General features: G+C 33.7%; 1 protein-coding gene and 1 long non-coding RNA gene across 4 annotated transcripts in view; both read right to left on the reverse strand.

Moving 5' to 3' along the window:
* Nucleotides 1-12,569: 12,569 nt before the first annotated feature.
* LOC150031864 (uncharacterized) lies at nucleotides 12,570-15,026 on the reverse strand. The gene is made up of 3 exons (XR_016525438.1): nucleotides 13,552-15,026; nucleotides 13,386-13,456; nucleotides 12,570-13,262 (listed from the first exon to the last, which is right to left on the reverse strand). It is a non-coding gene; the product is annotated as an uncharacterized LOC150031864 (long non-coding RNA).
* A 6,922-nt stretch (nucleotides 15,027-21,948) lies between these two features.
* The window catches only part of SRS2 (P-loop containing nucleoside triphosphate hydrolases superfamily protein), a 58,304-nt gene continuing 52,851 nt past the window's right edge, over nucleotides 21,949-27,401 (reverse strand). For 2 of the 3 annotated variants that reach the window (XR_016525343.1, XM_039051329.2), the window contains exons 27-30: nucleotides 26,325-26,384; nucleotides 23,885-23,947; nucleotides 22,650-22,763; nucleotides 21,949-22,190 (exon numbers count right to left, since the gene is read on the reverse strand). Coding sequence is in view for 2 of the 3 variants with exons in the window: in XM_039051329.2 (XP_038907257.2) it covers nucleotides 22,674-22,763; nucleotides 23,885-23,947; nucleotides 26,325-26,384 (213 nt within the window). In the remaining variant the exon portion in view is untranslated. Of the gene's footprint in view, nucleotides 22,198-22,649; nucleotides 22,764-23,884; nucleotides 23,948-26,324; nucleotides 26,385-27,401 lie in introns of all 3 variants that reach the window. The other variant, XM_039051330.2, reaches the window with a different exon arrangement.

Consider the following 27,401-nt stretch of genomic DNA (forward strand, 5'->3'; position numbering starts at 1 on the left):
CCTTCACCCACTTACTATAAACACTCTCTCCATCCACCTTGATATTGACTTATGCAAACACCATCCGAAGGGGGATGCTCCCAGAACACCATGAGACCAAGCATGAATCTCTCACGACGTGAACATTCAGAGAGAAACGTGAGTGGAATAATTGACATATCATATACATCTCTTCCTCCCAATGAGTAACTTATACTTAGGGTTTAGTTTACTTAGAAAAAACACGGTTAAGAATTTTAACTAAGTGACATTTTAGGTTTGCCCAATAGTAACTTTTACCTAGGATAATTGAAATAACTTTTGATCATCATCCATTAAACTCTTTAACAGAGTCTTTGACCAACTATCGCATGCTTGCAGAAAATCTATCTAATTCACCTTTCCAGGTAGGTTCTCAGGTAGGAGTGTTTCATTTTCGTCAACTTAAGTACCTCAGCCTAGATAGAACCCGCGTTAGACAAAAGGTCCCTTATAGATAGATTTAATACAATTTTAATCTTTTACAAAAATTAATTTAATCCTATTAAACCAATTTAAAAAGAATAAAACTAGGTTGCTAATCCTATTAGAACCTTGAACTTAGGTCTATCTCAATCCAATTTTAAAACCCGTTTAAAAACATGAGTTCGCCTAAGTCCGCATGCAACTCCTTCTTATCAATTTTAGTTCTAATTTCTATTATAACGCTTATAACAGATACAACCAAAACCATTCACAATGCAAAGAAAACACATACAAGGCACTCATAATGCTTATAAACAGCCTAAGTGTCATGCTTTATGCATTGTTCATTCATTGCTACTTTTTATATAACACTTATACAAAGCAACAATGAACCAAGCAAACATGCTTCCATTCACCTTTATACTATAACTCGTATAATATAAACATGATGCATGAATAATTGTACAACCTACAGTGGGTTTTAAATTTATATGTCATACATTATGCCATATAAACTACATATATCTCATGTATATTAAACAAAAGTTGATGAACCCGGATAATTTGACTCAAATCCTCAAAACTAAAGCTACAAAAACAAAGAGTCTCTGGTTCAAACAGGCAAACCAGGTCTTGAACCATCCGGTCAAAGTCCGTGTCTCCACTGATCGTGTACCAAAACCCATATGACCATCTACATGAAAAAGTAAATGCTTTACTCAATCGTTTACCAAAACTTTCAGAGCTAAATGATCGTTTAGCAATGATCGTATACCTTTTACTAAGCCATGAAGCATGAGGTACGTGATCGTACAGCACGCAACGCACAACGCAAACATTACGGTAAAGCACAATCCTCAAAATGATTGTTGAGCGAGCGCCTAAGTATCGTATACCGTGTCATCGTGTAGTCAGTAATTATGCGATGAGGCATGCTAACTACACGACCGTTTAGTGTACGCGTCTTTTATTAAACAATGAGCATCAAATGCTTCTACTTGATCGTTTACCTCCAGCGTCTATGCGATCGGGTAACCAATGCTACGGGATAGAGCAAACACTTTACCCCATTGTTTAGCATTAGCTAAACAATCGTTTAGTAAATACTACATGATCGCATAAAAAAATCTACAAGATCATTTAGCCAAATCCTAACGATTGTTTTACCTTAGGCTACACGACACGATCAACGCTTGATCTTCTTCTTTCCTGAAAACCGTATCTCCATGCTTCGAAACTTCATCACGAATGACTCGACAAACTCAAACACTTTGAATTACATACTCAATTGCATGTTAATTATGCCCAAAAATACAGGGGCCCTTACAAATTAACACTTTGTAATTTAAAAGAATGCTTTTAAACAGAGGCATTAAACCTGTAAAATATTCATAAACGCCATCCACGAATGCATTTATCATTTAAACACAATACAGAAAACCCACCACAACTATAAAAGAAGTTCAAAACAGTAGTGAAATTTGGAATATAAGAACAACCTGGCTCTGATATCAATTGAAAGAAATCAGACATGAGGATTTCCATAAACAGCGGAATGATCGTTCCAAATTCCATTCGAAATTAAACATAAACAATTACAGTACACAAATGGAAACTAACTAGTCATGCAACATACGAAATTATAGCATGCTTTTCAATAAGATCAAAGGATAAAATATACATACCTTTGAAGACTCATCTTCAAACTCCCCCGATCGATCACAAACGCTCATTCCGTCTTCAAGACAGCACATACGAACGCTCGAACACAGGGACCGCAACACAGCACGATCACAGTGAACACAAACTCAGCTATCTCCAAGATCATGAACCCAACGAACGGCCTCCAAAAACCTCGACGTCAGTCGAATTGAGTAAGACACCACCACAACCTTGGTATTCTCGGTGTGAGAATCCAGAAGTGTGGGCTTTTTGTAGACTTGGTTAGAGGAAGAGACTGGAAGAATAACAATTGTATAAACAATTGAGCAAATGGGAGATGACAAAAGTCTATCGAATAGAAGACGGCAAGCTATCGTATAGCAAAAGCCTCGCAGTCGTTTTGAAGACAACCAAAAAGTGAACTATCATATAGTGTCATTCCACGATTGTTTAGTCTCTCTTCAGCTATTGTTAGTGAATCCTATTCACTTGACAGCAAACCGTGAGTCTATCCAAGAATGGAAACTCTACTAAATTTAGGAAAACATTTTTCCTTTTTATCTCACGATTACCATGAAACTACCAATAACCTTTCACTCAATTGGTTATTAGAGAAAAAGATATAACTATCCAATAATTAATATTATTATAAATATATATGATAACCAACTTACCATATTATATTTATAACCTATAGTTTTAATATTTCATCTCATGAAACATATAAACCATAGTTCTTTTTCTATTTCATGGTACTTAATGTAAATCTCATTTACATTAATTCTCCACTTGATGTATCTCATACATCACACCGATCATATCATATATAATCAAATTCCTTTTGTCAATTTAAACATTTCAAATCAACGCCAAGAACTAATTCTCAACTTGAATCCATTGAGCTACCAAGGAGACCTTATGGACCTGTAGTTTGAAGTTCCAACTGTACGTGAATAACTGAATAAACTCTTTAGTCATGGGATCCACCATCCGTTAACTGCCAGGTACTCCACTAAAGATCGACAACTGCACTCTCCTTACTACAAATATATTTTGTATCCATATCATCCAATCAACAGTGCGATAACCCTTCACAGATCGCTCATAAGTACAACTAGGTCAATAATCGTTATGCCCCTGTAGTTACATCTAACTTCTTAAGTACCACTGATCCCTCTAATGAACATAAGTCATGGTCTTACTATGACTGAGTCCTCTCTTCCAAAGAGAAACTGTGGCAACTATGTTCAAGACCCAGAATCAGCCCTTAAGAGAGTAATCTATCTTCTTACCCCTGCTTCGGGAAATGAGTGAATTTCATCTTGTGTAACTGAGTTTCCAGCTCCCAGATCAGACAAATCCCCAAAAAGATAGTCATGTTGAGTTGACAATATGGTCACTCTCACCCATATTAATCAAAGAACTGCCCTCAAAGGCAGGAGTTCCCAAAACACTCAAGATTGAGGTCCTGTCACCTATGGTCGTTTAGGTGAGATGTAAGTCACAAGTATCAATAGCGTTATATAAAAAGACTAATCATCTTGTGGACCGGTCTTATAAAAACTCTCTGTATAGGACATCCCTGCTCGCATGTCTCCACATGAATGGTCAGGATCTACCATCAGGAGTAGTTTATAACACTTACAAACCTTTACAAAATAAGTAGTATCCATAGATCACCAGGATCAGGTATCCCTCCTTAATCCTTATATTACAAACTTTTTTAGATTATCACTTAAGGCACGATCCACTTGTATATCTCATATACATGCTTAAGCTTACATACAATAACCATGGAACTTTTTTTATTGGATATGAGTAGATGCTAATAAAATAACTCCTATTTTATTCATAACAATGTGTACAGTTTACAAACTACGAGACTCTGGGAGAATTAGAACACCAATCCCAACAATCTCGAGGCCGAGCATGAAAATTTACTACAAATTAATGAGAGAGTCCATGGGATGTGTTGACACACGTTGCGCTCCCACTTACTATAAGCACACTCTCCATTCACCTTAGTATTGACCTATACAAACACTACCTGTAGAAGGACACAAGAAAAGATGCTTCAAGGTCAAGTATAGGTCTTACGGTGTGAACTATGAGAGAGAAACATGATAGGAACAATGAGGTATCATATACTTCGTTTTCTTCCCACTGAGTGTTTTACCTAAGGTTAATTTACTTAGAAAAATACGGCTAATTATTTTTACTAAGTGTTTATTGTTAACTTTAACCCAATGTAACGTTTACTTTGGATAGTTAAACAATATTGATTATTGTTCATTAAATGCTTTAACAAACGTTAATAAATCATTGCATGCTTGTAACAAATCTATCTAATTCATCTTCCAAGTTAGTTTCCAGGTAGAGGTGTTCTGTATCTATCAGTTTAAATACCCCAGCCTAGACAGAACTGTCTTTAGACAAAGGTCACTTATAGATAGATACATTAGTCACAAATTGAATCTTTTATTCCAAATCATTTTAATCCTATTAAATTGATTAGAAGATTAAACCTATTTCTAATCTTATTAGAAATAATGTAATCATAGGTCTAATGTGAATCATATTTTAAACTATTTTAAAAAAATGATTTTAATCTATGTGAGGATGCAATTTTTTATTATTGATTTTAATTTCTAATTTCATTTAATTTATAACAATTAAAAAGTGTAAATGAAACAAATTAAAACCTAAAATTGCATCTAATGACATACTTTGTAAAAATATAACATTTATAAACTACCTAAAGTAATGTCATGCTTCATGCAATCCCCATTTTTCATTACATACAATATATAACTATACTAAAGTAATGAGAAAAAAATAACATACATCCATACATGCAAAATATATATTATAACGTTAATAATATAAATGATGCATGATAATGTAAATAATGTATGCATTCATATATTATAACTAGTATATTATTTGATGCATGAGCATGCTATAAATAATTCATGTAACTATATAGTATAATGTTTATAATAAACATGATGCATGAATAATGTTTATCTTAAGATAGGATTTAAGTATATGACATACAATATGACATATAATTATATAAAATCATACATCACCTGCACAATTAAATAAAAATAGCAATTGTGGACCGAAATTGGCATACCTAACTTTAATTAAATTATTATAACACTTATAATAATTTAATTAACCAAAATTAAATTAATTATTACAAATAATAATTATTAAATAAAAGAATAAAAAACTGTTGCAAACTACTTTCCTCAGGGCTCAAACGCACGTCTCACGAACTTCCCAAAAGCATGCGCACGTCATCGAAGTGCAGTGATGCTAAGGGGGAGCATTATTAATCTCTAGTCCAATCTGCCGGAGTGTCGCAGTGCTATGGCCAAAGCATAGGGGCACTTGGCGGAAAGCCACACAATGTCGTGGCACTCCATGAAGAGGGTTGTTGCGTTATGTATAGTTTTCTCTGAGCGTTATGGCGCTACGCAAGGGCGCAGTTGCGCTCTGGGCTACTGCCTTCTTCTAAATTCATCAGAAATGCTCGAATCTTCTCCAAATTGAAGTCAGAATCACGATCCGAATGACACGAACATAAATATAGACTTGATAACATGAATAAGTGTCCTTACAAATACAATGGGCCCTTACAAAACAAGGAAATTAAAGAAAAAAACAACCTAATATGCCAATTTCATAAACATCACAATGCAAACCAACAGAATATACATCAACCATATAGATCTTAAAGCACCCACCTTAATTCTAATTTTAATGTTCAGAAAAGAAATCAAGAGACTCAATATGTCCCTAATACCAATTGAAGGTTTGAAAAACACATGCAGAAGCGTGATATGCAATCATATCTCTCAATTAATTTTACAAAACATACATAAATCAGCAATGTGGTGGAAACAACGCATGATAAACATTCAATACCCTATAGCATGCTTTTACAGAACACAAGAAGACTAAGGAGAACTTACTCTTGAAGTCACAAAGTCTTCCTACTCTCCTCTCCAATATACTGCACGAACTCAACGAACAATATCTCTAAACATAGCAACACCAAATGAATACCACCAACAGTGGTTCTTTAGTATTCTCTATAGGGCGAGAAATCAAGCAAGGGGTGTGAGCTTTGCTCTTAATTTTGGCAGGGAGAGATGTGTTGACAGGAGGAGTTTCTCAGAGATAAAAAATTGAGAAGTTTTGTATCAAGAATGATCTCCAACTCCTATCAAAAGAAAAACTTACCGTGAAAGCCACTTTTATGATATCCACGAGAAAGTGGAGTGGAGGGAGTTATTAATTTAAATTAATTAAAACAAAATTTAATTTAAATTAAATTAACACATATATATATACACTAACTACTTTAATACATACATACATACATATATATATAACAAACTTTATGTTATATCAAATATAATACATAACCTGTAGTTTATATTTTTACATATAATATAAACTATAGTTTATTGTTTTCACATATATCATAAAGTTTATTTTATATATATATAAAATAAACTTTATGTTATATCAAATATAATACATAACTTGTAGTTTATATTTTCATATATAATATAAGCTATAGTTTACTATTTTCTCATTTAACCTATCGTATTTAATACCAATCAAATTCATATTAAATTTAATATATAGTTTTTATATGAATCATATTTAAATAATTAATATTTGAATCATATTCAAATATTTATTTCCTTTTAAATAAAATTTAATATTATAATATATCAAATAGTATCATATATAATTAATTTCCTCAATTAATTTGAACAATTCAAATCCAAAATTAATTTGATTCTCAATAATCTCAGTTGAGCTACAAAGGAGACCTTGTGGCCCTATAGTTTGAAGCTCCATTGGTATTTGATTAATTAATTAAACTCTTTAATTAAATTAACCAACTTCCATTAATTGTCAGTCACTCCACTAAAGACTGACAATTGCACTCTTCGCACTACAGATATATTTCTGTGTCCATTGGATATAACCAATCAACGGTGCGCTGACCTTTCACAAATTGCTCGTAAGTACAACTAGGCCAAAATTACCATTTTGCTCCTATAGTTACATCTAACTCTTTAAGTACAATTGATTCCTCTAATGAACAATAAGTTATAGTCCAACTATGACCGAACCCCTCTCGGACCAGGAGATGGTGTGGCGTCACATTGTTCAAGCCCCAAAACCAGCCCTTAAGGGAACAATTTCTCTACTTACTCTAACTATAAAGAAGGAGTGAATTTCTTCTTGTGTAGTTATGTTCACAGCTCCCCAATCAGACGAATCCCTAAAATAGTAGGCATATTGAGTCAGCAAAACTGGCCACTCTCACCCATGTAGATCAAATGATCACCTTTATAGGCAGAAGTTCACAACTCACTCAGGATTCAGGTCAAGTCACCTATGGTCATCTTGGTGAAATGTAAGTCTCTTCTATCAATGGTGTTATATAGTGAGGTTATTCATTTCGTGGTTTGGTCTTATATAAATTTTTCATATTGAACACCTCCGCTCGCATGTTTCTACAAGAATGATCAGGATCAAATTATTTGTAGCACTTTACAACAACTGTAACAACTACAAAAGGGGGTCGTATTCGTAATGTCATTAGGATAAGATACCCAACCTTATCCATCTACTACAGACCGTTTAGGTTATCACTTGAACATGATTCACCTGTATGTCTCCACATACATGCTCAAGTTACAGAAGATAATCTTGGATCTTGGTTTATTGGTTTTGTGGGTTAATGCTACTAAATGTCAAATAAAATACCTATGATTTTATTAGATAAATAAATTTTTTGTACATTACAATTACAAACTACAAGACCTAAGATATTTAGGGCATCAACCCCAACAAAGACAACCTTAGTTTCTCTGGTTTCAACCACACTGCCCAAGATACTCCAAGTACCTTGGTTAAGCAACTAGTTGGCTTTCATAGTTGAAATTACTTTAGGCATGACCATGGTCCCTACCCCTTTAAACTTAAAGCTAGCTTCCGTAGGAGGGTTGAAAATCACCTCCTTACAAGAGTCTATACTGGCATCGTTAGCAGCTAACCAATCCATGTTTAATATAACGTCAAAATCACGCATGTGTAAGACTATTAAAGTCACCTATAGCATATCTACTATTACAATCTGATATGCTTTTATCTTTTCATTTTCTAACATAAATTCTCCAAATAGAGTAGAAACCGATAAGACATAATGCAAAGGTTCTAATTCTAACATAGCATGTTTCACAAAAACTAATGATATAAATTAATGGAATGAGACATAATCAAACAACACTAATGCATAGTGTCCCAAGTTTGGGAGTGTACCTGTCACCACTAAGCCAAACTTCTCGGCCTCTTGTTGAGTAGTTGAACAAACCCGACCTTGCTGGTACTGATGGCTCGAACTCCCCTAATGAGCATTCGATAGCTGATTCCTGCTTCCAACAACCTGAACACTAGAGCAATTCTCAGTAGTATGCCCCTCTTGCTTGCATTTATATCATGTCCCTGTGTTAGCCAAACAGTGCTCCCAGTTTCACTTTCCACAAGTCTCACAAACTGGCTTTTCTCTTCAAGCCCCTTCTAACTCAGTAGCCTATTGCTTGAAATGTTAAAACGGCCTGTCTGAATGTTGACCCTTCTACTGAAGCTCAAAAGCCTTCTCTTATGCCTTCCTTTTCTGTCTGTAGAAGTCCCTACTCCCAAGAACATTCTATACTCGTCCCTCTCCTCGAGATCAATATCAATCCTTATGACTGCTCAAAGTGCTGCGATATAGGTTTTAGGCTCATAAGCGTGCACCATGCCTTGTAATCCTTTCCTCAAGCCTTGAATGAACTTTTCCATCCTCGCCCTCTCATTGGCTACAAACTCAGGGGAAAAATGGGACAACTTGCCAAATTCTTGCTCATACTTCTCCATTAATGTAGCCCCTTGCTTCAAACTCAAAAATTCTACCTACTTGTTCTTTTGTGTGTTTGCAAAAAAGTAGTTTTAAACTGGTCCCACGATATTAAACCCCCATTGGTATTTATCATTTTTATGCTAAACACTACCATATCTCTGCATTTTCCATCAACAAAAAAAACTACACACTGGAGTTTCTAGTCCTCTGGGCACTTCATAATAGAAGGTTGTCTCAATGGAGGATAGCTACATCTCCGTCTTCATAGGGTCCTTCAGCAATTCGTTGAAGGTGCGAGGGTTGTATTTTCTGAAATCCCTCAAGTGTTTAGCTTCAAGGGATAGGTCCTGCACATACTGGTTCTAGGGTTAGGTTGGTTACACCTAATCTAGTGGTACTGGTATTTGTTGAGTCCAAATAGTTTGAGTTACCTGCTCTGCAACTACACTTGGACTAGTTCCTATATCGCCCCATCACAGATTGTATAACAGCTTCCCCAATCCATGCTGCCATTAAATCTTCATCATCCTAAGCATCAGGTGGGTTAGAGCTATCGAAACATTCTGACTCCCACCAGCTCCATCCTCTTGCGCTCCCGACATGGGAGGTTCCTAGACTTGGGGATTTCCCAGACTTGTGGATCTCGAACTTAGGGGTCCTAGACTTGTGGGTCCTAAGCTTGTGGATCTGGAACTCTTCCTCTAACCTTACTTTTTACTCTGAATTTTGGTCTCATATCCTAACATTCACACGCAGTGAACTTATATCAAATTCCTTACCAACAAAAACATGTCAATTACAACTATAAAACAAGCAATATTTTGTGCATATAATTCTAGAGACCTTTCCTAAAAGGGCATATCTACCGATGACGAAAAATCCGTTAATGACCAATGGGACAATCTGGAGTTACATAATAAGTCAGTCTACAGAACCTAAAAACCATGGCTTTGATACCAACTTTAGTGACTCGATTTCTAACATATATTATTAGGACGCTACTATAAGTATGCCTACGCTTAAAAATAAACCTCTTGCAACTTAAACAAAAAATAAAAAAAAAATAAAAAACCTTTTTATTTAAAAATAAAGAATTTTGACAAATTAAAAGTTTAAATAACATAAAACCTTGGTCGGAGTACCCCTAACTGTAAATTTTAAAATAAAATAAAAAAAAACAATTAAAGAACTCAAAACATTCGTTTACTAAAAACTGGAACATGAAAGAAATGGGAACACATATGCGAAAGCATCAGTCTAGTCCCATGGGCACAGTCATAAATTCTTTATGTCATGTACCAATTTGTCCTTGTCCTTAACTGAAAAACATATCAGAAGAAAGAATGAGTATAAAATACTCAATAACTGACTCACTACTAGGCTCACTAGGTGAACATGTTAACCTTTCGATGTGCATTTTATAACATGGCAGTTAGTGGTGATCCCGAAGGAACACAAAGCAGTCGTAAGTGGTGAACCTGAAAGAATACAAATCAGTCATAAGTGATGATCCTGAAGGAATGCAAATCAATCATACATGGTGATCCCAAAGGGACACAAATTAATCATAAATGGTGAGCCTGAAGGAACACAAATCACATAAATGGTAAACCTGAAGAAACACAAATTAGTCATAAATGGTGAACCCGATGGTTCACAAGCATAAAATGTACACAGCCTGATAGGAAAGCTAATATTCACCATCTAATCTAGCATGCATTAGTCGACCATAAACCTCATATTAAAATCATAGTCGTATTAACATAGCCATCATATCTAGCATGCCAAAAACAAACATAAGGTCTCATGTCATGTTCATAACAACAAAGCTCATAGATTAACAAAACACCTATTGGGATTGGTGTCCTAATTCTCCCAAATTCTCGTTGTTTTGTAAAGATACACATTGTTCAATGAATAAAATAAGCATTATTTAATTCTGGCATTTACTCATATCCAATAAACAAAGCTCCTTGGTTATCTTATATGAACTTAAGCATGTATATGTGATATACAAGTGGATCATGCCTTAAGTGATAATTTATACCGGTCTGTAGTATAAGGATTAAGGTAGGATACCTGATCTTGGTGACACTACGAATACGGCTCGCTTTGTAGAGGTTTGCAAGTGTTGTAAACTACTACAGATGGTAGATCCTGACCATTCATGTGGAGATGTGAAGCGAGGGTGTCCTATACAAAGAGTTTGTATAAGACCTGGACCACGAGATGATTAGACTCTGTATATAACGCCGTTGATACTAGAGACTTACATCTCACCTAAACGACCATAGGTGACACGACCTCAATCCTGAGTGTTTGGGGAACTCCTGCCTTTGAGGACAGTCCTTTGATTAGTATGGGTGAAAGTGGCCAGATTGCCAACTCAACATGCCTACCTTTTTGGGGACTTGTCTAATCTGAGAGCTAGGAACTCAGTTACACAAGATGGAATTCACTCCTTTCCCGAAGCAGAAAGATTGCTCCCTTGAAGGCTGATTCCGGGGTTTGAACATAATGGCCACAACTTCTCTTTGGAAGAGAAGACTCAGTCATAGTAAGACTATGACTTATGTTCATTAGAGGGATCAGTGGTACTTAAGGAGACAGATGTAACTACAGAAGCATAATGGTTATTGGCCCAACTGACTTACGAACGATCTGTGAAGGGTTGTCGCACTGCTCATTGGTTAAGATGGACACATAATATATTTGTGATAAGGAGAGTTTAGTTATCGGTCTTTAGTGGAGTGTTTGACAGTTAACAGATGGTGGATCCCGTGACTAAAGAGTTTAGTCAGTTATTCACGTACAGTTGAAGTTTTGAGCTATAGGTCCATGAGGTTCCCTTGGTAGCTTGGATTCAGTTGAGAATCAGTTCTTGGTGTTGATTTGAAATGTTCAAATTGACAAGATGTATTTTGATTATATATGATATAATCGGTATGATGTATAAGATACATCCAGTGGAGGATTGATGTAAATGAAATTTACATTAAGTACCAAAGAATAGAAAAAGAACTATGGTTTATATGTTTCATGAGATGAAATATTAAAACTATAAGTTATAAATATAGTATGATAAGTTGGTTATCATTTATATTTATAATAATATTAATTATTAGATAATTAATTTTTTTCTTTTAAATAACCAAAATAGTATATGGTTATTGAATCATGGTAACCGTGAGTTTAAAAGGAAAATGGTTTTCCTATTTTCAAAAGGAGTTTTTACAAAAGATTGAAAAAAATTTTAGTTTTCTCTCCGCACAAAAGAAACACCCGTAGTCGTAAAGTAAATAAGGATTTACTAAACGATGGTTGGGCGAGTTAAACGATCGTGTAGTATTTAACTAAACGATCGTATAGCTTTGCTAGACGATCGCTGGCCCAAGATAAACGATCGTGTAGAGTCTATAGGTGACAGACCGAGCTAAACGATCGCATAGCTTTTGCTAGACGATCGCTTAGCTTTATCTAAACGATTGGGCATCGACCTATATGATAGGTCTCCGCCATCTCCCACTTGTTCAGTCGTGTACGCGATCGGTGTTTCCTCCTTCGTCTGCCTCATACCAAGTCCGAACAGAGCCCACCCTCTGGATTCTCACATCAAGAATACCAAGGTAACCTTGTTGGTGGTGTCAAACTCAACTCGACACCGTCGAGGTTTTCTGAAGGTCGTTCATGTTGCGGAGGAATTCGTGACCGAGGCGATCGTTAAGGACGAGCGCGAAGTGTTCGTGCTGTGTTCGCTGTAATGTTGTGGTCATGTAGTTCGAGCATTCGTGCGCAAAGGAACGTGGAGACGCTTCTGCTATTGTGCGTAAAGTTTGATCTCTTTACGCATTTGTATTGTTCATGCTGTAATTTCTGGAGTTATTTGTATAACATTTTGTTTGAAGTCGACTGTAAATGCATTGTTCGTTCATGATTGTAATTTGGAATTATCGTTCATCCACTACTCATGGAAATCTCAGATTCTGATTTCCTTCAACACCCACACAGTCCTTAAATCATTAAAGCATAGCAAATCATTTCATAACATTTAATAGTCTGTTTTTACAGTATATGCTCTATCTTATCATCAATAATTTAGTTAGGGTGTTTGGCTCGAGGGCAAACCGATAGTAAGACAATTACCTCAAAATGGAGTCAGATTAATAATTCTGCAAGCAAACAACCCCCTCTGTCTAAATTCACAACCTTGGACTCAAATCTAGGCCATGAATAAAAAAAAATGAAGTTAAATCTTTGGGCCTAATCATTCCAAATGGATTTACCCATATTTTTCAGCAACTACAATCAATCCACAAAATGGTCATCAAGACTTAAAACTTACCAAATCTTGCCAAAATCAACCTTCGATATCGCTGGACAGTGCGCTTTTGGCCCCAAAGCTTCAAATCAAACCTTCAAGATTACCATGAAAACCATTAATTTAAACTCATACCCAATGGGTAACCAAAATAATTCAAGCAACTCACAAAAAAACATCAAAACCTTACTCAAAATCAACTCCAGCAAAGAACGAAAATAATAGCAGCGATGAACATTTGACCAATAGCAGCTTCAACGGTGATTCAACAGTAGACATACGATTGAGATCGAAGGAGAAAACTGGTGCGGCTACAGAGATTGAGGTGAGTGGTTGAACCCCAACATCCCTGATTGATGGGTTGCATGTCCTAAAACTCGCAGTTTGTAAAGTTAAACGTTTTCTTTTATAAATACAGATGTTATTCAATATTTATCCAATAAAGTTGTTATTTAATTTATAAATTGCACTTATAAAGATTAAATCCAATAAACTAAGATCCATGACTATTATATGAATATTTGAACTTTATGGGGAGACATAAAGATGGATCAAGTTCGAGTAAATAGTTAAAATGGTCTATAGTATATGAATAAGGTTGGATGCCTTATTCTGGTAAGACTATCGGATGCGGCCCACTCTATAGTTGTTACAATATGTTGTAAGGTGCTACAAACGAAGTGATCCTGATTCGTTCATGTATTGACATGAAGAGTGGGGGTGTTCTATGCAATGAGTTTGCGTAAGATCAGATCAGGAAATAAGTCACTCTTACTTTATAACGTTGTTTACTGTTTCAGACTAACTATTTCGCATAGATGACCTAAGTAACTCGATCTTAATCCTAAGCTAACTGTGAACTCCTGTTTATTCGAGATTATCATTAGATTTGCATAAGTGGGGATTGGCTCAACAGCACCAACTCAATAAGCCTCCCATTTCAGGGGTAAGACTGGGTAGATAGCTGGGGACATAGGGTGCAAGATGGAATTCACGCTTATCTGATTTGGGGATGGGAGAAAGGATGTTCTCTTAAGTGCTGAATCCTTGAACAAGAGGTTTCACCCTCTCATTGGCCCAAGAGGGATCTGGTTTAGTGATTGGATCACAAACCAGTTCTTCATTAGAGAATCAGTGGAACTTAAACAGCAAGTCGTAATTTCGGGGGTAAAACAACATTTGACCCAGCCATTATTTATACAACCTGTGAAGGGTCGACTTACTGATTATGGTTAAATCAAGTGGACAAAAATATATCTACAGTGAGGAGAGTACAACTATCGAGCTATAGTGGTGTGACTCGGTAGTTAATGAACATTGGGTAATTCGGTCTAAGAAGTTTTAGCCAATTAATCTCAAGTCATTGGAGCTCATGATCTATAGGTCCATAAGGTCCCTCTACTATCTCGTAAAACATGAACACCTTGAATTAGTAAATTGAGTGAATTTAAAATAATTTCAATTTGAAGTGTTCAAATTGAATTTAGGGTTTTCAATTTGAAGTTTTCAAATTGCAATTGGGGTTTGAATAATTATATTCGATATAATTAAACTTTTAATTTATCAAAATTAAACGAAATTTGAGAGTTTATAATATTTAAATATTGATTTAAATATTAATTACATGAATAGAATTCATGTATAAAATTATGTGTTTGGTTAATTTAATATTTGATATTAAATTATTATTTAATTAATTTTGTTTAGTTAATTAAAATCAAAATTAATTTTCATTTTATTTTTTTCAATTTCAAAAATTGAATTTTGGTTTAATTAATTTTGAAATAATTAAAATAGAAAATAGAAATTAATTGTTGAAAGTGGGTTTATCCAAGTTTTTGGGGGAATGTGGTTTCATCTTCTCAAATCTTACACCTATACCATTTGTAACTTGAATTGGAGGTGGCTTCAGCTGAGTTCTTGAAGTGCCTACATGGATAAGAATTAAAAACTCCAATTTGATGAGATTTTTAAAAGAGATTGAACTGTTGAAAAAGGTTTTCTGCAGAATTCTTCTTCTCACCTAAAACCCTTCACAATTCACTTCAATTGTGAGTTACACCACCCAAATTCAAGGCTGGTAATAGTAGAGAAGATCTCTTTGTAGTTCATTGTAGATTTGGAGCTAAGATTTCATGAAGAACGGTTTGGAATTGGAGGATTCTTTAAAGGTTTGTCTTCTAAAACTCTCTTTGTTGAAAAACCTGTTTTACATGCTTTTAGAACTCAAATTAAGTGTAATTAGAATGCTTATTGATTCTGATTGTTTTCGTTGCATGTCTCTACATTCTATCATTGATGGCTCATGATCAACGATGGGCACGATGGAGGCTGACGACGGAACAACAGCTGCGTTTGGGAGTGAAATTGTCATCATCTGGTATGGAAGAGAAAAGAAACATAGAGGAGAGAGAGAGAGGCTGGCAACGTTGGTTCACAAAGAAGAAGAAGAGAAAATGAAATTAACCCTCTTTTCTTATCTTGTCTTTTTTTCTTTAGTATGCTTCCCAAGACAACATGTATCTATATATTTATTTCTCCTGAACCTAACCCTAAATTGTTGTGATTGGTGTCCTAATTCTCTCGGAGTCTCGTTGTTTGTAACTATACACATTGTTTTATCAATAAAATAATTATTATTTCATTCTGGCATTTACTCGTATCCAATAAACAAAGCTCCATGGTTATCTTATGTAAACTTAAACATATATACAAGATATACAAGTGGATCATGCCTTAAGTGATAACTTAAATAGGTCTGTAGTATAAGAATTAAGGTGGGATACCTGATCATGATGACACTACGGATACGGACCACTTTGTAGAGGTTTGCAAGTGTTGTAAACTACTACAGATGGTTGATCCTGACCATTCATGTGGAGACATGCGAGTGGGAGTGTCCTATACAAAGAGTTTGTATAAGACCGGGCCACGAGATGACTAGACTCTGTATATAACGTCGTTGATACTGGAGACTTACATCTCACCTAAACGACCATAGGTGACACGACCTCAATCCTAAGTGTTTTGGGAACTCTTACCTTTAAGGGCAGTCATTTGATTAGTATGGGTGAGAGTAGTCAGATTACCAACTCAACATACCTACCTTTTTGAGGACTTGTCTAATTTGGGAGCTAGAAACTCAATACACAAGATGGAATTCACTCTTTACCCGAAGCAGGGGTAAGTAGATAGATTGCTCCCTTAAGGGCTGATTCCGAGGCTTGAACATAGTTGCCACAGTTTCTCTTTGGAAGAAAGGACTCAGTCATAGTAGGACTATGACTTATGTTCATTAGAGAGATCAGTGGTACTTAAGGAGTTAGATGTAACTACAGGGGCATAACGGTTATTGGCCGAGTTGTAGTTACGAGCGATCTGTGAAGGGGTGTCGCACTGTTAATTGGTTGATATGAACACAAAATATATCTGTAGTAAGGAGAGTTATGGTCTTGTCGATCTAGTGGAGGATTAATGTAAATGAGATTTACATTAGGTGTCATGAAATAGAAAAAGAGTTATGGTTTATATGTTTCATGAGATGAAATATTAAAACTATAGGTTATAAATATATTATGGTAAGTTAGTTTCATTTATATTTATAATAATATTCATTATTGGATAATTATCTCTTTTTCTCTAATAACCAATTGGGTGGGAGGTTATTGGTGGCTTCATAGTAACCGTGAGATAAAAGGAAAAATATTTTCCTAATTTTAGTAAGATTTGCAAAATTGTTGTTTTGAGAATTCTACTTTCGAAAATTACTCACGGAGAGTTGTCAAGTAAATTAGATTTACTAAACGATAGTTTGGAGTTAGCTAAACAATCGTTGAGTGTTTTTACACGATAGACACTCAGCTAGACGACGAGTTAAACGATTACATAGCTTTTCCTAAACGATTGAGCATCGACCTATACGATAGGTTGTTGCATCTCCCACTTCCTCAATCGTTTACACGATTGTTCTTCCTCCGATTTTCTGCCTCTAACCAAGTCCACACAGAGCCCACCATCTGGATTCTCACACCAAGAATACCAAGGTAACCTTCTTGGTGGTGTCATACTCAACTCGACACGGTCAAGGTTCTGTGGAGGCCGTTCGCGGTGTTCGTGACCGTGGTGATCAATTAGTTCAAGTTCGTTGTGATCGTGTAATGTAACGATCGTGTTGGACGAACGTTCGTGAGTTACTGTGTTGTTGTGATCGAGTATTCGTGATCAAGGAGCTTGAAGATCATTCTACAAAGATTTGTTGATTCTAGTCCTTGATCTATAGTAAAGCATACTGTAATTTCTATTTTATGCATAACCGCATGTTTTCGTTTGTGATTGTAATTGTAATGTTCATATACGATTGAAATTTGGAAAGATCCTTCTGTTGCTCATGGAAATTCTCGTGTCTGATTTCCTTCATATATATATATATATATATATATATATATATATATATATATATATATATATATATATATTATATCCTTTTCCTCCATCCCATATATATATATATTACCTCTTCCTCCATCCCAATAACTCAAGTCACACATTGATTTATATCTATATATATGTTTTTTCTTTTCCAAATGCCCATCACCAATAAAACAAATCTAAAATTCAAATTATATTCAAAATTCCCAAATCCTTATCAAAACATTTTAAATTGAATTATCTCCAGAATAACCTTTAAAATCCACAATATCCTCCAATTAATTCAAGATAAATAAATAAAATTACTTGAAACTTAGGATGTCACTACACACTAATGTATAACTTAATGGTGCTCTTTAGAAAACAAAACGGCCAACCAAACCGAAGGACTAAATATCCTTTAAATATGCACAGCGGATACATGAAAGAACAACCTAACTTCTAAAGCAGTTGCTTACTAAAAAGGAAAGGAATCAGCAAATAATACTATAGAAGGAAAAACCTGAAAACCACCAATGCAGATATAATTCGGATAACATCTGCAATATTTAAATAAATATTGCCAACCACATAATATCTAATAAACTCCCCATTTGGTAATATTTTTTAAGTAGTGACAAACACATAATTAATCATAACATAGGCAGACACACATAAGCAATGTCATTGAAACATAACATAGTAGTCTGAGAGGCAGTTCACACAATTCACAACACCACCAAAAAAACAATAACAAAAATCACTATAGCAAAAACAACTGAGTCCAGAGGAGAAAAACAATCAACAACCAGCAACTTCATCTCATATTCTACTTCTCCCCCTTTTTCCATGCTTAAAAAATGCTAAGAAGAGAAGCAGACAAGCAGTCGTCAACAATCATTCACATCTTGATCCGTGCACCAAAGATTCTACCTTAATCAGGACCAAATGAACCACGAAGAAAATTCAACATGTCATCCACCTCAGTTTTGCAAGCAAAAATTTTCTAGATCTTTTGACTTATTTGCCAGCACATGCACCACTTTTTTCCCACATGGAGTCTGAAAAAACTCTCTAGTTGGATCGCTTTCAGTCACTAGAACATCAGTGTGAACCAGGTCAGGGATATGTTTTCCCTAATACAGTTTGTAGCTAAAGGACAAGGCATGAGAATGGGATCCAGGCACGAGAAGATTAGGCTTCTGAGCTAGTAAAATCCCGCAAATAAGTCTAGGAAAACACATAGGAACTTTGGTGGCTTAAGAAACAATATGACGTTTGATTTGATTAAGAACAAAGACATTATAGTTGAATTTTTCCCATATGCTAATTTGAAGATTTGTGAGAAGGACACCCGCTTTCAATCCCTATCTTGTGAAGCAGCACTTCTTGGGCCAAGAACGCTTGACTCCCCTTGTGAGTTCAAATACAAGATCAGGATTATTGTTCTATCACATTTTTAAGGACTTGACGATCTAAAAACTTGTTAATGAGAGAGGCCGAAAAGACAAAGCAATGCCTTTTAACATGAACCCTTCTGTAGTCCAGGCTGCCTTCACTATCAAACTGTCGAAAGAGATTTACATAAAATTCACGAACCAAATATGGATAATAAGGCCCAAGGTTCTCTCAATTTTTGTTCTATCACATTTTTAAGGACTTGATGATCTAAAAACTTGTTAATGAGAGAGGCCGAAAAGACAAAGCAATGCCTTTTAACATGAACCCTTCTGTAGTCCGGACTGCCTTCACTATCAAACTGTCGAAAGAGATTTACATAAAATTCACGAACCAAATGTGGATAATAAGGCCCAAGGTTCTCTCAATTTTTGCTCCTCAAGTACCAAAAAAATCCACAATATTCTAAGCCTTCATGTTCTCTCAAAGATCCATCAATTGAACCCAAAATCAACAACGAACAAACAAATTCAACAAAAATTCATAAGCCTTCAAGAAATGATCACCACGATTTGTGAAAGAGAATGAAGAAGATCCTCGCATAGAGAGTGCAACACATGTAGAATAATCCTAGAGATCCAAAAGAAAAAAACAGTGAGAGAGAAAGAGAGGTGGCATCCAAGACCGGGAGGTGGGCAGTAGCAATAGCAGAAAACTTGACGATAACAATTGGATAGAAGAAATGAGAAAAGATGGAAGAGGTGCCACATCAAGGGATAAATCGTGGAATGAGGCAAAAATGAGGCATTGGTATCATAAATCGTGGCACGTGGCAAAAATGGAAGAGGCGTTGGCATCATAACTTGGCAATAATGCCACATGGTTTTTAGGTGGAAGACAAATCGTGGACCAAGTATCCTAAATTGTGGGACCACAACCTCATTTTTATCAATATATCTCCTCCAAAGCTATTGTTGTCAATATTTATAAAATAATATTATTTTTTAAAAAAATCTATTTTCATTTTCTTTTCTTAGAGGGAGGTATAAATTCGATTCCCGCGGATGGTAGGCCCTATTTGAAGGCCGAATAAAAAATAGCCCAAGACTCAAAAATAAATGAAAATGGGTCTTATATTTATGTCAACTTCATATGAAGTTACCAACTTGACCTTAGATGCATTCGAGGGCCTACTGCTCAAACTCATTCTGACTCTCAATTATCGCTTCTCGCTCCTCATCGCACTCCCTGATTCTCGCTCATGCTCCCCAATTCTTACTCGTGCTCCCCGATTCGTAGAAGAAGTCATCGCAACGAAAGAAGAAAATAAACGTGGAATCAACCAAAAGTAGAAGAAGAAAAGAATAATGCAAAAGAGAAGAAGACAAATGCATGAAAGAAAAAAATGCAAATCGAGCAAGAAAGACGCAAAAACGAAGAAGTAAAAAGAATGCCTTTGAAGTTAAAACAGTAATTTCACGTAGTGATGACATAAATAGAAGGTCAAATTTCATTAGTTTTTATTGGAGTTAAATTTTTTTTCTGCCCCTATAAATGGACCCTTCATCCATATATATTCATTTGATTTTTTAAGAATAATTAGCTGACATGACTAATTTAACAATTTGGTTGAACACATAATAAAAAGTGTTAACTGAGATTTCTTTCCAATTTTCATTTGGTCCTTTAAAATGGCTATTTGTAATATTCATTTTCATATTTTTTAATTGATATAGAGATGAATAAAACCTAAGCTACACCAAGGATTACTCTTTCCTCTTCATACATAAACCTAAACTACACCTAAACCTAAACCTAAACCTAAAATAAAATACATAAAGATAAGTCCAACTTCTTTTTCAAAATTTCATATCTTTTTCATATTTACTTTTCCAAAATATCATTCTATGTTTTTAAATTGACTTGCATGTCTATTATCCAAATAAATCTTTTAAGGATTTAAAACCATTATAAGATGTAATTGATTAGCTAAGCCTATGAATACCACTTCTACCTCCAAACTTCTTCCTTTGTTATCTACTTTTCACCAATAGTTTAAAAACCAAGCCAATCTTTTAGAACTAAAAAAAGTGCTTTCAAAAATTTGTTTTTGTTTTTAAAATTTGGCTAAGAATTCAACCATTGTACTTGAAAAAGATGCAAATCATGGTAAGAAATGTGAATGATGTAAGCTTAATTTTCAAAAACAAAAATAAAAAACCAAATATTTACTAAGTGAATCTATTTATTTTACAAATCGTGAGATCTTTCTTTATCAGATTTCAGTTTGCATCCGCTTACAAAACATGGCAAATTCAAGAAAAATTTAATGCTCATCTCTTAGTTAGAGTTACACCCTCGACAAGATTTAATTTCTATTGAGGGCTAATAACTAAGACTCCATTTGATAACCATTTCATTTTTTGTTTTTAGTTTTTAAAAATTAAGGATATTTTCTCTTATTTATTACAATGATGTTTTAAATACAATGCTTGAATTCTTTGTCAAATTCCAAAAACAATAACAAATTTTTAAAAGCAACTTTTTTAAATTTTCAAAATTTGACTTGGTATTTAAACCATTAATAAAAAATAGATAATAAAAGAAAAAAAATTGGAGATGAAAATAGTGTATAGGCTTAATTTTTAAAAGCAAAAACAAAACACAAAAAACAAAATGGTTACTAAATAAGCCTAAGTATTTTTTGTTTTTTTTGTTTTTTTTTTATTATTTCTAAGTTCAAGCAGACTTTCTATAAAGAAAAATAAGCAGAACAAAAACATTTTTCACACAATGCCAAAAAATTCCCTCCAATGAACTAATTATCTATCAGATATTTTAAAATATAAAAGTAAAAAATGTAAAATAGTAAGTTCAAATATTCAAATGTTTGTTAAATTATAATAGTTACATCGCATAAAACAAACAATTAGCCTAAAGATAAATTTAAAAAAAAAATGCAAAATCTAATAGCCACCCTTCTGGCTCCACTATGGTCGAAATTTACAAACTACCATCAAAGCCCTGCGATCTCAAATAACAATAATGATAATAAATATACAAATCAGAACTGGTACATTAGATCCAACAAATCAACTTCAAGATTCTCATCTAATAAAAATTGTTATTATTTCGAAATTAGACGACGAGAAAAACCCAATTTTATAAAACAATATTTGGTGGAGAAAGAACCCCCAAGAAGGTCCAAACTGGTTGACTTGAACAAATGATGATTCCCACAATGTTAGAAAATCTTTCACATCTTGTATGCAAAGAATAAATATGACCAAATACAAACTTACTTTCAACATACGAAGAAGATTCAAACCTCTAATATTTAGTCAAGGAAATAGTACCTTAACCAATTGCGTAATACTTAGGATGACAGAATACATAAAAGAAAACAAACTTTCTTGATTTAAATTATCAAATTGAAAAATGAGTCAACTCAAACCATCATATAAACTTCAATATTTTCCTTACCTGTGGCATATTTCTTGCAAGTAGTTATAGTGATTTGTATTGCTCGATCAACGACGAAGCATGGAGACGTGATGTTGGAGTAATAGTACATCCCAAATTGCGCAAATAAGAAATCTGTCCATTGAATATATCAAATAACCCAAGTATTCATGTCAAAAAAGATGTTGAGAGATTCAGAAAACATGAACTTTGAAACCGCATCATAACACTTGATCTTTACAAAACCTAAAATATGAAAACACATGCATGTTTAAATTCTGGAAGGAATTGTGCTATTAGCAAGTGTGAGATGTATGGAAGTAACTTTCAAGACACAAACCTTCAAACTTATGACCTGTTTGGTAATGTTTATGTTTCTTTTTTTTTCATTTTTTATTTTCAGTTTTTGAGAAACATAAACATTTGGTAGTTGCTCAAGTTTCTCATTTTTCATTTTTTTAAAAACACTCAAAATGGTTTTAAAAAAACACACACAAAATTTTTCATCGATATAATGAAAATAGTCAACACTCAAAATACAAAAAAACAAAAAGATGAGACAGAAAACTTGAACAGTACAATCTCAATACTACCTTGCACTAGAACAAAGATTGATAAGAGCAAGTAAAGGCCCCCCAAAACATAAATAAAAGCATTATCTTATCATTCTTGAATTACATATAATAACTCTCAAAAAATAGATATAACATAAGATTTTTAAATATTTAATTTCAAAACTAATATTCTTATAAATATTTAAGAGGACAAACAACCAGAAACAATTATCAAACAAGCAATAAATAGTTACATTATATAATTATATCTTTCTTTATCAAAAAGGAAGAAACCAGCAAAACCCAAAACAGGAAACAAAAAATAGAAACATTACCAAATGGACTCTTCAATATCTCAAAATCTTGTTGACCCCTAAAGCTACAAGAATTAAAGTGGATGAAAACTCTCGAAGATGAGTAAAGAAAGGTCTGATATCTACTATGCCAAGAATGGAAGTACTTGAAAGAAGTGGGCGCAAACTTACAATAAATAAAAATCAAAGAAAATGAATTATCAAAGCAAGGGAACCAAAATTGAAAGGAACTACTGTGAACTAGTCTTATAAATGAATCGCAAGTTCTAAAGTAAAGTGAAAGATGATCAAATGTACGAAAATTAAAATAAAAGATTAACTGACACTATGATGAAAACTAACACTATTTCAATGACTATTTCTGGAATGGTACATAAATCGTAGCTACCTGTTTTGCTGTAGGTGCTGAGGAGCCCATCGCATTTTCAATTCTTAATTTCTGGAAATGCTCCTGAAACAACTCACTGCTTAGAATTGAGGTATTAAAGGGGAAGACATTCTCATTTCTCAGGTTAAAAGAAAGAATTTATCAAAAAAACTCTCATCCACTCGGCCATGTTTATGTATATTTATTTCAATGTAGAACTATAGATAACTGAAGATCACTAAGATTATGATTGAAAATTCCATATATATAGATACTCTCAATGCCTGCTCATGTACGAGTTCAGCTTTCAATTTGGTCCAACGTATGAAATTTGAAATGAAAACTGAAATAAAAGGGTACAGATTTCACATTGGTCCAACAAATGAGATCTGCTCGGTCTGAGGGGCTTAGGCTATGTTTGGGATTGCTTTTGGGAACATTAAAAGTGATTACATAGAAATGATAACTGCTTTTAAGTGTTTGGTAAGATTTATTATAATAAATTCGTTAGAATCACTGTTATAAAAATCTATTCCCTACTAGCTTTTGAAAATAGATTATTGTAGAATCACTTGATTTGTATTTAATAGTTTTCTCACAAAAACCAATTTCTATATCCTAAGTTTTCAAATCAATTAGTTCAATGTCACTGATTTTTCTTTAAAAATACCATACTTTTTTCTATAAGCAAAAAAAATACACCTATTTTTCCTCATTTAACAAATAATCTTATATTACAGGTTGAAAGCATATATATGATATGACATTTTAACAAATATTTAAAAATATAAATTATCGACGAAAGAAAAATACAAATTTTGTTAGCGAGCCAATTTAGTCATAATGTTAATCACAACAATTTAACATTTACCAAACATTAATTTACTTCATTTTACAGCTGACGTTTATAGAAGCATAGTTGCTAACAATTATTTTGAAGTTACAACCACCCTCAACTAAGTTTTAGTCTGGGTTTTATCACTATAAAGGGTCTTCCCCGAGCCCCAAAAGGCTATTGGTGATAAGATTTTGGAATATTTATGACCTATTTGATAACCATTTAGGCTCCTTTTTGTTAACTTTTTTTTGTTCACTGTTTTTAAAATTTATGCTTATTCCATATAGTTTTTGGGTAAGCTTTCCACCTTAATAGCACATTTGAATTTCAAGAAAAATTTCAAAAAATAAAATAAAATTCAAGTTTTATTTCACAGCTGATGTTTCTAGAAGCATAGTTGCCAACAATTTACACTATGGTTATCCAAGGGAGACTTAATTTTGTTATTTATTTTGAAATTAAAATTATAAACATTATTTCTGCCTATGAGTTTCTTTATTATGATATCTACTTTTTATCAATGTTAAAATCTAAGCCAAGTTTAAAAAACAAGAATAGATAATTAATAATTATTTTTTGTATTTAAAAGAGTTGTTTTCAAATATAGCAAAATGAACCAAAATATTTACAAATATAGTAAAATGTCATTATCTGTCCGTGTATGTTGATAGACTACTATCATCAACCATTGATAGATGTCTATCATTATCTATCATTGATAGACTGACATTTCAGTATAATACTTTGCTATATTTGAAAATATTTTCAGCTATTTTATCATTTAAAAAATTATCCTATTTAAAATTTGACTAAGAATTCAAACACTTCCTTAATATTTATATAAAAACTATGGTAAAAATTAGTGAGACATAATTTTTAGAATCCAAACAGTTATCAAATGAAGCCTTAGAAATATCCTACAAGATCTTGGGTTCAAGCTTCTGAAATGAAAACAGTAATTCAAAATCTTTACCTCTCTATGGCCTAGCCTTGAAGTAGGCAAAACCTCTAGGAGAAAAGTGGTGAAATGTCCAAAAGGTTAAAACCAGACTTTCATTGAGAACAAAAAAAAAAAAAATTGAATGAATAAGCAGGCGTAGAAAAAAGAAACCAACTACAAGAAGAGGATCCAGTAGAAGTAAAATGAGACGTTATGAGTATAACAAAAGGGCCTATACACTCAGCCCTGAGAGAAAAAGAGAACCTAACAAGGGACTAAATGGTTATCAAAACATGTCATCTCCATGACAGTTTGAGATTGGGGTAAAAAATCTATAGCAGTGAAACTATGATACCAAAGTGATGAAGACTAGTAATGAAAACCTGATTTGGTAACTCCAGTTATTCAATTCGATGAATTAACAGAAACAACGGGAACTGGAAAGAGGAAATATAAGTAAATTTGCTCCACTGGTACTCATAATCGAACTCGTTAAAAGATTAAATTAGGGATTCCGTAAGCCTAAATATTAGCAAAATAGCCATAAACCAAAATACCCAAAAATCAACCGAAAAAACACAACAAATAAAAAAGAAAGTTCATAACATACAAAATCAAAGAAAACAAAAGAAAAGAGGAATTTTTTTTGTTTATAATCAGCTCATAAGCAAAAGAGAACAAACCTGCTTTTCCTGCATTAAAAGGGCACGCTTGTCAGCAGGAATCTGTTCCCATCTCAAAACCTATAAAAACAGGTGTTATGGTCGATAGAGGATTAGGGCAGCATAATAGAGTGGAATCCTTTTTTTAAAAGAAATAATTTTACTGATTAAATGAAATATCTAAAGATACAAAAGGTCCCATTTTATAATAGTGTGAATCTTAAAATCAAAATTCCAAAGTAATATAATTATATAAAAGAACAGATTAAGCATCCATCCAATGTAGAAAACAAATTTTCTTTTTATGGAAAATACATTTGGTCTCTGAGGTTTGAGTTTAGTAGCACTGTAGCATTTTGGGCTCTAAATTTTGAAACTCGACAATTTAACCATTGAGGTTTGGAAAAATGGTTTATTTGGTCCTTGTAATTTTTCATTAACTAGCTACTGAAAAGTTGACAAGAGGCCCTTGTAATTTTTCAATAACTAGCTATTGAATAGTTGACGAGAGTCCAAGACATCTGTTAATTAAAAAATATACTTTTAATTGTTTTAAAATAAAAATATATATTTTTAAAAATTTTTTGTTTTTCTCCCTCCTCCCATCTATGGCCGTCACCGTTGCTGTCACCACCTATCACCATCACTGCTGCCTACTTTCTTTTCCTTCTCATTTCTTCATTTTTTTCCTTCTCTCTTTCATTTCTTCTTTTTATCTTTCCTATTCCTCCTCCTTTCTCCCCTTCTTCCCATGCTGAGGGAAAAGACGTTCCAAATTTGGAACGGTTGAATCCACTGGAATAATTCTTTTAAGAAAGAAAGGGAGAGGAAAGAAGTACAGGAAAAGAAAAAAAAAGAGAGAGAGAGAGTGAGAAGAACAGCAGGAGGCACCGGAGGCCATGGATGGAAGGATGGAGAAAAAAGAGAGAAAAAATATTACAAATACTATTTTTTAAGAAAAAATTAAAAATACATTCTTTAGATAAAAAAAATGACACGACAATTTTTCTTTTTCTTTTTTTTTTTTTTTTTTGAGAAGGAAACGGTTCATTATATTAATATATAGAGAAGAGTTAAGGCTCATAGTACAAGAGAGTT

The sequence above is a fragment of the Benincasa hispida genome, chromosome 12 (assembly GCF_027475165.1).
Source record: "Benincasa hispida cultivar pf3 chromosome 12, pf3_genome.v1.1, whole genome shotgun sequence".
NCBI classification, from domain to species: Eukaryota; Viridiplantae; Streptophyta; class Magnoliopsida; order Cucurbitales; family Cucurbitaceae; genus Benincasa; species Benincasa hispida.